Raw genomic sequence first — 11,447 nt, 5'->3', positions numbered from 1 at the left:
GTCGATGGCAGGGCAACGCAAGGATCGATAGCTGTCATCTTTCGCTGCACACAACATTGTTGTTTTTACCCTGCCTGTGGGCGTGCCCAGCAGGAGGGCGCTGAAAGAGACGGCCCGCCCAACTCGATGTTAGAAAACTTTTGCGTGCCCATCCATCATTTTTTAGGCAAATTTGACAAATTTGACCTGTGGATGAAATCAAATCATAGAATGAACTACGCGTGAAACTATTTCACGCGGTTAATTTTTTTATATGACGCCTGACACGAAGGCGCCACACTACATTGTGCAACGCCTCATAGATAGGCGCTACACGCCTGGCCAGCGTTGCACCCCAAACTGTCTAAAAATTGCTAAGTCATTGTGCAGAGCCTACGAGCTAGGCGCTGCACTGTACAGTGTGGCGCCTAGCTCTCAGGCGCTGCACTAGTGGTTGCACTACAAAATGAAGCAACCACTAGTGCAACGCCTAGAAGCTAGGCGCTACATTGTATAGTGTGGCGCCTAGCTCTCAGGCGCTGCACACTGATTTAGTAATTTTTAGATCACACGGGTGCGACGCTGGCCAGGCATGTAGCGACTATCTGCGAGGCGTTGCATAGTGTAGTGTGGCGCCTTCGTGTCGGGCGTCACACACGAGCAGTTCATTCTGTGATTTGATTTTGTTTGTAGGTCAAATTTATTAATTTTGCCCATCTTTTATGTCGCTGGTTTTACGCATCTATCTACCCACCTCTACGGGCTAGCAGTATGTATATTTATTAGTCGTGCGACAGAGATGTGGCGAGTACTGTCTGGCCTAGCCTAGGTGGCGGAATGTAGACGGGCAGAGTGGCCCGGAGAGATGTGCCGTATCCAGCTCGCCAATGGGCGATTGGGGTGTGAGTGATGGGCGTCTGCAAGTGCAAGCAGCCAATTGTTGTTAACCGAAACTCAACCTACAAAACTAGGGATCCGGCTTGCCTGCTCCCTCTTCATGCTTTCATTCATGCTCACGTACGCGGTTGCACAGATGGGCACACACGGGGGAGCAGGCAAGTCTCGTCTGATTCCGCAGCCCAGCCACCTGGAATGACAGGCGATAGGTTAGGAGTCTATTTTTCTTTTTAGGCCGGATACAAACTGAACACTCACGTCTCAGGAACAAGGCTTGTAATGTAGTAGTACTCCGTTTCTAATTATTCTGTAAAATGGCTCGGGAATCTTTTGCGTATAGAAATTCACATGCGTGCGTGCGTGCGTGTATCTTCAATCAATTGTAAACTTGAGATGACACCGAGGAAGGTTGGGGTTTGACATTCGGATTTATTCGGTGGGTGTTTGTTTTGTCTGAACAAGAAGTTGATGAGGGGTTTGGTGAGGTGGCAGCTTCGGCATTACATGGAGGGAAAGTGACCCCCCAGCCCCACTCCTCTGTCCACTTGGAGATAGATTACGAATTAACCCCGCCTGAAAGTCAGACGAACAGTTCTCCACTTGCGTAGTTTGCTTGCTTGTGGGAGTGAGTGCAGAGCGAATGGGTCTCGTCGGACCAAGACTCACAGATCGCAATCATGGTGGGACGACATTGGGGGCACCTGCCTAACCTACCGTGTTCATTCTTCTCTTCTCAATTATCATTAGCCGCACTAATCTCATCTTCTAGTAATAATAGTTTAACCTGACTGACCACGAAGAGAAACATGTGCATAGAGATTATTAATGATGAACAAGCAGGAAAATGGACAAGAGAATAGTAGGAAATCTGGTTTCTGATACTAGTACAAATCACTGCAAAATGTACAGATTGATTATGAACAAGCAGGGAAAATGGAGGACAAGCAGAGCTATATTCCTCTTGATGGCACTAACAGAAAGAGAAAAATCTAGTTCTTTCATGGCGGTACAAAACTACAAATCACTGCAAGCAAGCAACAAAAACGAAACGGCAGCAACGGGGACGACAACGAGCAGAAGAAGATCCTAGCTAGTCCTGGCTGCTGCGGTTGCTCAGGGTGGACGCGCTCCGCATGGAGGAGCGGCCCATGGACTCGTCGATCCGGTCGAGCCGCGGCCGCCACGGCCCCGTCGATGCGGCGGCGGCGCAGCTCTTGGGGGCGGGGCGGGGCGGCTTCGCGGTCTGGCCCTCGGCTTCGGGGCTGCCGCGGCGGTGCTGGGCGTCGCCGGAGAAGAGCGAGTCGACGGCGCTGGGCGCCGGGCCGCCGCCCTTGCGCGCGAGCGCGGTGAGGCGGTTCATGAGGCAGGCGAGGTCCACGGCGGAGGACTCGGCCTGGAAGATGGAGTGCGGGAGCAGGAAGTAGACGGTGCCCGGCTGCAGCGCGTCCTCCGGCCGGAACAGCGCGCGGCCCGGCTGCAGCAGGTGCGCCGACGAGCAGAGCACGTACCGGCACGATGAGGGGGAGGAGGCGGTGGCGCGCGCGACGGTGACGGGCGCCCCGTCCTCGCCGGCGGGGAAGTCCTCCACGTAGCCGTTGGTGTGGATCACCCGCACCCCCGCGAACGGCCGCAGCCCGCCACCGCCGCCCGACGCCCCCGAAGAGAAGCCGCACCCCATGTCGGCAAGCGGGGCTTGGTTGAGCTGGAGAGGCTGGGGAGGATGGCCGGATCGGCTGGATCGGTCGGGGGTCGGCGGGCACGAGTGGTGGGATGGCGTGGGCGAGGCTATAAGCTGGGCACCGGGCCGGCGGGGGCGTTGAACCGGCTGACGGCCGGCATGTGGCGCGGAGTCGTGAGCGTGGACGACGGGCGGACGGACTTGACGAAGAGCTAGCGCGCGGACGGTGGCGTCGCGTGGCGTGGCGCGTGGTGTGGACTACGTCGTGCGTGCTCGCGTGCCGCTACGTGGGCGCTCCGATTTATAAGGCGGGGATAAGGGCGCGGGCAGAGGAAAAAAAAACACCAAACCCTTTAATTAATTTGCAAGAAGAAGATTACGGATTTAGATAAGATTGCTCGTGCACAAGCCTATACGTGCAGGCTTATCCACCTAATCGAAACAACCGGTTTTTCAAGCCGGAAATAATTGGTACCATTACCATGCTGTCGCGGAAATTCGTACCCGTCTCTAACCAACTGGCCATGGTACGAAATTGTCATCAGCACTGCTGCACGTACGTGCTGCCACCAGCAATCTGGAGACGGGCAGAAGGAGGTGCTGGCTGGCAGAGCCGTCTGTGGCAAGCCCAAGTTCCAGATAATCAAGGTCGCTCGTGAGTCACCGACGAGTGGCCTCGTTCGAAGAAGAAAATCAGAGTGACGTGGCTTCTTCTGTAACTGACTGTGTACAGAGTTAGAGTTACGTGGCTTCTTCTACAGCTGACTGTGTACAGCAGTTGAGCAGTGCTCCAGAGTGTAGCAAGGATGATAAGAACAGTACTCCGAGATAAGGTCATGGATAGTGTGTGACACACACGCACACAGCAGTTGGAAAACCGTCTGCGCAGCACACAGCGTGCCTCGAGCTCGAGCTCTCTCTTGCGTGCGTGCTGCGGCGCCGCCCCCCGCCGGCACGCCGGAAAAACCAAAACCGTGCGCGCACGCACGCTCTCCGTTTCTGTTTTCTTTCGTTCTTGGATTGGGGAAACGGTCCAAAAGTTTTTACGCCGGTCCTCTCGTGAGCCTCGCCAGCTTATTTTGGTTCGTTTCGGCGCGGTGACCAACTTTTCTTGCACGGCGAGGCGTGTGCACGTATGGCTTGTGCGTGATGCACGGGGGGAGGGGAGGGGGGCGGCGGTCCTGTTCGCCGTGGGGATCACTCGCTCGGTCAATCTTCTGAACGCGGACCGCTTGATGGACCACACACACAGTATGTACTCAGGTAAGGTGAATTTATTGATTTTTTTTAAAAAATAAGCATGAAAGGAATACAAGCACAATGAACACGCCTAGACGTCTACAAGATGCACACACAAAAAAAATCAACGAACACGTAAAAGATCACACTGATAAAGAGCAAAATGCATACAAGACCAAATCCATGACTAGGCATAGGAAAAAGAAAACTCCAAAGCAATCGAAACAACTATTGATGAACTAGAACATCGACCTTTTGCACCAGCCATATCTTCACATCGCAAAGGGAATGAGAAAGATTCACCGGTGGCAAGCCTCTGGGTTGGGAACAACACTGAAGCTTTATCCTTGTCGTTGAATCGAACCATCGAAGGTCAGATCATGATATTTCACCCAGAAAATTAAATCAAAAAATTTGAGCAATGCCTTTAACCAGGCAACAAACCACAATCGTTGCCAGGTGCTACCGGGTGAGACTAGTATAGGATCTGCCCTTAGGTGAGATCAATATTTTCAAACATGTAACACATGTTCAAAAATTCTGATTTTTTTGGAGGCACACATCCATGTTTGATGTACAATCTCAAAATGTTTCAGCTCCTAATTCAAACTACACTTAGAGAAACAAAAAAAAAAGGCAAAATCGGATGTGAATAGTGTCAAACACTATTCACCCAAAACTGACACTATTCATAGTTGAATTTGTCATTTTTGTATCTCCAATTTTAGATCGAGTTTTGAGCTGATTTTTTTGGAGTTGTACATGCACATCATAGGTATGTTGTCAAAATAATTCCAGAATTTTTTAATTGTTTAAATATGATTTTTTTGGGTTGATCCCACAACCTCAGCTAAAGGGCACATTCTACTAGTCTCTCCCAGGTACTACCTTTGTCCGGGTTTATTATGCCCCTCGGCCTTGGGAGGTCATCCTAGTTTACAAGGCCCGTTGTGTGCATGTTGTTTGCTTCTGCCTCGTTTCCTTCACTAGTGGTTAATGCAACAATTTAATTCATTAATCTTTCTTTGGCTGCTAGCCATGCACCTTTTCTTAGAGCATGGTTAATAGAAAAGCTTACCGCCGGCTCTAAGGATGTGCCATGTCACTTAGGCCTTTCCCAATTCTCCACCTTGTACAGGTGCTAAGGCTGCCATGTAGGCAAAAAGTCTGATGTGGCAAGGTAATTAAGAGGAGAGAGATGAGTGTGGTGACCCCAGGAAGAAACAATGTCAAGCGCAAGAACCTAGGCAAAATACTTAAATTGGAAGGATCACACCAATGCATGAAGAACTTTAGTTGCAAAATCATTAAATGAAGGATGCTTAGCACCAACAAGTTAAGCATCTATTCATTGGGGCTTTAGTTGCTAAAGTTTTTAATGTGCTTAGCACCTCATGTAAGCACCAATGCATTGGAACTAGCCTTAGAGCTATTGTAGAAGTTAACTCATATAGTAGAATGATTGTATGTTAGCTATTAGAGGGACACTATTATTAATTGTTTGCATGTGAAGAACCATAGGAAACACAATTGATTGGAAACACAATTAGATGACACTACTTATGTTTTTTATTTTTTTATTTTCGAAAAGGGTGACTCCCCGGCCTCTGCATCAGAACGATGCATACGGCCACATTTATTATAAAATAAAGTAGTTCAACAATGTCTTGCAGTCTGCAACAAAATGATAGCTCACAAAGAGCAACAGAAACAAAGACAAAAAAGGCCCAAAAGCCACAACCGGCTGGCAAAATATAGATAGGTAAACTAATCGCCTATCCTATTACATGACCGCCATCCAAACCGGTTGAAGATATCCCGCGCTACCATCTCCCACCGGAGAGATCCAGTAACCAAACGCTCCCTGGCCTCCATCGGAGTGAGTAAGGACCACATACGGATTAGCGCAGTAGCCCAGAATAAAACCTGCAAAAAATGGATAGTTGATGTTCTGTTAAAAGCCAAATCATTTCTGCAGTTCCAGATTGCCCATAACAACGCACATGCTCCTACTCGAATTTGTCTAGCTGTTTCGGACTCTATCCCAACAAGCCACGTTCCAAATAACGACCCGACCGAACTTGGAGGAGTAATGTTAAAGGCAATTTGTACCGAGCGCCACAGAACCCTCGCCAACGGGCAATCAAAGAAAAGGTGCTTGATATTTTCACCCCGATCACAGAAACTACACCTAGTAGAGCCTGTCCAGTTGCACTTAACCAAATTATCTTTCGTTAAGATAACTTGTTTATATACAAACCACATAAACACTTTGATTTTTAGCGGAACCTTAACTTTCCAAACATGTATGGAACTAGGAATAACACTAGAATTGATGACGTCAAGGTACATCGACTTGACTGTGAATTCCCCGGAAGTAGTAAGCTTCCAGCACAACTGATCGGGCTGGTGAGTAAGCTGAACCTCCATCAGTCTACTCACCAGATGAAGCCAAGCTTCCCGCCGATCTCCAACAAGCACCCTCCTAAACTGAATTAAGGGGGTTGGACTGCAAACTCGTTGCAACCAGAGCATCTCGTCGCTGCACAATACGATATAACGAGGGATACTGAAGCGCCAGCGGCGCTTCCCCCAGCCAAGTATCCTCCCAGAAGCGAGTACTATTGCCATCACCAACAATAAACTTTGCTCTATTAAAGAAAGTAGCTTTGACTCTCATAAGCCCTTTCCAGAACGGCGAGTCAGTCGGCCTGACTGTCACCTGGGACAAAGTCTTTGAGTGCATATACTTATTACGCAAAAGCTGCGCCCAAGTTGCATCCGTCTCAGCTGCTAACTTATAAAGCCACTTATTGAGGAGGCATCTGTTCTTAACCTCAAGATTCTCAACACCTAGACCCCCTTGGTCTTTCGGTCGGCAGATGACGTCCCATTTGGCTAAACGGTACTTCCTCTTAAGCTCGTCACTCTGCCAGAAGAAACGGGATCGATAGAAGTCCAGTCTTTTCCTGACTCCAATAGGAACTTCAAAAAAGGACAAAAGGAACATAGGCAGACTCGTGAGCACCGAGTTAATGAGAATCAATCGGCCTCCATACGACATGAGTTTGCCCTTCCAGCAGCTCAGTTTCTTCTCAAACCGATCCTCAATACACTTCCATTCGCTATTTGTCAACTTACGATGATGGATGGGGATACCCAGGTAAGTGAACGGAAGTGCTCCCACTTCACAACCAAACAATTGCTTATAAGCATCTTGTTCCTCTTTGGCTCTCCCAAAACAGAACAACTCACTCTTATGGAAGTTAATCTTCAGGCCGGTCAATTGCTCGAAAAGGCACAATACCAGCTTCATATTTCTCGCTTTTGCCAAGTCATGCTCCATAAAGATAATTGTATCATCAGCGTACTGCAGGATGGACACACCACCATCAACAAGATGCGGCACCAAGCCACCTACTTGACCGGCTTCCTTTGCCCTACCTATCAGGATTGCCAACATGTCTGCGATAATATTGAAGAGAATAGGAGACATTGGATCACCTTGTCTCAGGCCCTTGTGTGTCTGGAAATAATGGCCTATATCGTCATTCACTTTAATTCCCACACTCCCTTTTTGCGTGAAGGATTCCACTTGTCTCCTCCACGCTTCATCAAAACCCTTCATTTGGAGTGCCTGTTGAAGGAAAGGACATTTGACTTTGTCGTACGCTTTCTCGAAATCCACCTTCAAAACAACACCATCAAGTTTTTTCGTGTGGATCTCATGGAGCGTTTCATGCAGGACCACAACTCCTTCGAGGATGTTCCTATCCGGCATGAAAGCAGACTGAGTAGGCTACACCACAGTATGCGCAATCTGTGTGAGCCTATTCGTCCCGACCTTGGTAATTTTTTGAAACTAACATTGAGAAGACAGATAGGCCGGAATTGCTCAATCCGCACAACCTCTGTCTTCTTTGGAAGTAAGGTTATAGTTCCAAAATTCAACTTAAAAAGATGAAGCTGGCCCAAGAATAAATAGTTGAACAAAGGCAAGAGATCTCCTTTAATAATATGCCAACACTTCTTATAGAACTCTGCCGGGAAACCATCCGGGCCAGGAGCCTTATTATTCTTCATCTGGGAAATGGCCTCAAATACCTCTTTCTCAGAAAAAGGAGCGACTAAAATATCATTATCAACAGCCGTAAGTTGAGGCACATCCTCAATCCTAGACTCATCCAGCGACACACAGTTGTCCTCTGGAGGCCCAAACAGCTGCTTGTAGAACTCAGTGATATATTGCTTTAAGTTTTCCTGACCAAGAATCGTTCCCTCGTCTTGTTCAAGCTGAAAGATCCTCTTTTTTATATACTTACCATTGGCGATCAGGTGAAAAAATTGTGTGTTCGCATCCCCATGAATGACTCTAGTGACCTTAGCCCGAAGCGCCCACTTTAGATCTTCCTCACGAAGGAGCTCTTTCAGCCTCATTTCCGCCTCTAGCTTGGCATGAAGCTCCGAGGCTGGCAGAATCGTGGTTCCGGCCTTTACATCAAGGGACTGAATAAGCAAAAGGAGCTGTTCCTTTTCATCCTTATAAATCCCACTGAGATGCTTAGCCCACCCATGTAGGAAACTTCTCAAATGCCTAATTTTATTCTGCCAGCGCTCAAGCGCAGACCGACCTCCTGCATCCTTAGCCCATTCTCTGGCTACAAGATCCAAGAAGCCTTTCCAGAGTCAAACCAAGCAAGCTCGAAAGAGAAAACATTTTTATTTCCCAAATGGGTAGCCTCTCCAGAGTCAAGGAATAAAGGCGTGTGATCAGATAAGCGCCTGGACCGTAACACATGGAAATTTCTGCTCCCATTTGACGCTAGCCAGGACTCGATCCAGCTTTTCAAACGTCGGATTTGGCAAGGTGTTAGCCCAGGTAAACTTTTGGCCCAAAAGCTCTATCTCACGCAGATCTAGGCTCTCAATGATTGTGTTAAACATGAAGGACCATCGGCCGTCAAAATTGTCATTATTCTTCTCATCACTCCTTCTGATAATATTAAAATCACCCCCTACCAGGATAGGAAGTTGTTCAGAACCACAAATCCTAACCAGATCAGCCAGGAAATCCGGTTTATGCTCAGGCTGTGCAGCACCATATACCGCCACCAAAGCCCAGTTAAACCCATCTGACTTTGACCGCACCCTAAACTTAACAGCGAAATCTCCCATGACCACGCTTCGGACTTCTAACGAGTCACATCTAACCCCGAGTAAAATCCCACCCGATCTTCCTCGCGGAGGTAGACAATGCCAATCAAAATCAATACCCCCCGAAAGAGTATTAAGAAATTGTGGCGAGAAGTTGGCTCTACCCGTTTCCGACAAAGCGATAAAGTCCAACTTATGCTCAATAGAAGCCTCGGCAAGAAACCTTCTTTTAGCCAAGTCTTTCAGACCTCTGCTATTCCAAAAGATTCCTTTCATATCTCGTCATGGAATTTTTTAGCTGTTCGAATCCGAGCACTCCTACGCACTGCGGAAACTGGGTAGATCTTCCGCTTCCATTTGCGTTTAGGAGCATTAAAACTCTGCAGTTGGTCCTCACAACCAGTCGCAAAGGTGTGTTGGAAATATGCCCTAGAGGCAATAATAAAAGTGTTATTATTATATTTCTTAGTTCATGATAATAGTCTTTTATTCATGCTATAACTGTATTATCCGGAAATCGTAATACACGTGTGAATACATAGACCACAATATGTCCCTAGTGAGCCTCTAGTTGACTAGCTCGTTGTGATCAACAGATAGTCATGGTTTCCTGGCTATGGACATTGGATGTCGTTGATAACGGGATCACATCATTAGGAGAATGATGTGATGGACAAGACCCAATCCTAAGCATAGCACAAAGATCGTGTAGTTCGTTTGCTAGAGCTTTGCCAATGTCAAGTATCTCTTCCTTTGACCATGAGATCGTGTAACTCCTGGATACCGTAGGAGTGCTTTGGGTGTATCAAACGTCACAACGTAACTGGGTGACTATAAAGGTGCACTACAGGTATCTCCGAAAGTATCTATTGTTTTATGCGGATCGAGACTGGGATTTGTCACTCCGTGTAAACGGAGAGGTACCTCTGGGCCCACTCGGTAGGACATCATCATATGCGCAATGTGACCAAGGAGTTGATCACGGGATGATGTGTTACGGAACGAGTAAAGTGACTTGCCGGTAACGAGATTGAACAAGGTATCGGTATACCGACGATCGAATCTCGGGCAAGTAACATACCGATAGACAAAGGGAATTGAATACGAGATCGATTGAGTCCTTGACATCGTGGTTCATCCGATGAGATCATCGTGGAACATGTGGGAGCCATCATGGGTATCCAGATCCCGCTGTTGGTTATTGACCAGAGAACGTCTCGGTCATGTCTGCATGGTTCCCGAACCCGTAGGGTCTACACACTTAAGGTTCGATGACGCTAGGGTTATAAAGGAAGCTTGTATGTGGTTACCGAATGTTGTTCGGAGTCCCGGATGAGATCCCGGACGTCACGAGGAGTTCCGGAATGGTCCGGAGGTAAAGATTTATATATAGGAAGTCCTGTTTCGGCCATCGGGACAAGTTTCGGGGTCATCGGTATTGTACCGGGACCACCGGAAGGGTCCCGGGGGCCCACCGGGTGGGGCCACCTGCCCCGGGGGGCCACATGGGCTGTAGGGGGTGCGCCTTGGCCTACATGGGCCAAGGGCACCAGCCCCTAGAGGCCCATGCGCCAAGATAAAGGAAAAAGGGGAGAGTCCTAAAGGGGGAAGGCACCTCCGAGGTGCCTTGGGGAGGATGGACTCCTCCCCCTCCTTAGCCGCACCCCTTTCTTGGAGTAGGGGGCATGGCTGCGCCTCCCCCTTCTCCCCTGCCCCTATATATAGTGGAGGGGAGGGAGGGCATCCATACCTGAGCCCTTGGCGCCTCCCTCCCTCCCGTGACACCTCCTCCTCTCCCGTAGGTGCTTGGCGAAGCCCTGCAGGATTGCCACGCTCCTCCATCACCACCACGCCGTTGTGCTGCTGCTGGATGGAGTCTTCCTCAACCTCTCCCTCTCTCCTTGCTGGATCAAGGCGTGGGAGACATCGTCGAGCTATACGTGTGTTGAACGCGGAGGTGCCGTCCGTTCGGCACTAGGATCATCGGTGATCTGAATCACGACGAGTACGACTCCATCAACCCCGTTCACTTGAACGCTTCCGCTTAGCGATCTACAAGGGTATGTAGATGCACTCTCCTTCCCCTCGTTGCTAGTCTCTCCATAGATAGATCTTGGTGACACGTAGGAAAATTTTGAATTTCTGCTACGTTCCCCAACATCTGTGTATGAAGATGTGGCAGCGTCAACCATGTCAGTTCATCTCTTCATTGTTTGTTTCATCTCCAGGCTCACATAGCATCCTTGCTGGCATATTTCCCCCCGATGGTTTTTTACCAGCGCGTCGTGACCTCAAGCCACCATCCACTATGTACTTTCAGTTAATTCCCACTATCCCACACGTTCCATAAGATTAATTGAGGAGGCATTTGAGCGGCCTGCCGGAGTAGTGACATCGCCCATATTCAGAAGCCTATCCCGATGGTTCCTCTTCATCTTCCCTGAATCAATATATCTTCACAAAATTTGCCTTCAAGGCTTCGAATAAAAACAGTTTTCCT

The 11,447-nt window shown here is 48.6% G+C and overlaps 1 protein-coding gene across 1 annotated transcript; it reads right to left on the bottom strand.

Moving 5' to 3' along the window:
* Positions 1-1,723: 1,723 nt before the first annotated feature.
* LOC119341308 lies at positions 1,724-2,822 on the bottom strand. Its single transcript, XM_037613187.1, has one exon. It carries the CDS (start codon positions 2,552-2,554, stop codon positions 1,967-1,969), a length of 588 nt encoding a protein of 195 aa, XP_037469084.1. The 5' UTR covers positions 2,555-2,822; the 3' UTR covers positions 1,724-1,966.
* Positions 2,823-11,447: the final 8,625 nt, after the last annotated feature.

The sequence above is a fragment of the Triticum dicoccoides genome, chromosome 7B, assembly GCF_002162155.2.
Source record: "Triticum dicoccoides isolate Atlit2015 ecotype Zavitan chromosome 7B, WEW_v2.0, whole genome shotgun sequence".
Taxonomy (NCBI): Eukaryota; Viridiplantae; Streptophyta; class Magnoliopsida; order Poales; family Poaceae; genus Triticum; species Triticum dicoccoides.
Note: the sequence above shows the minus strand (reverse complement) of the source record. Positions and strands in the feature narration are given on the sequence as shown.

Bases quoted from the DNA above. Each gene is read 5' to 3' on its own strand.
- LOC119341308 (XM_037613187.1), bottom strand. From the start codon at position 2,554: ATGGGGTGCGGCTTCTCTTCGGGGGCGTCGGGCGGCGGTGGCGGGCTG.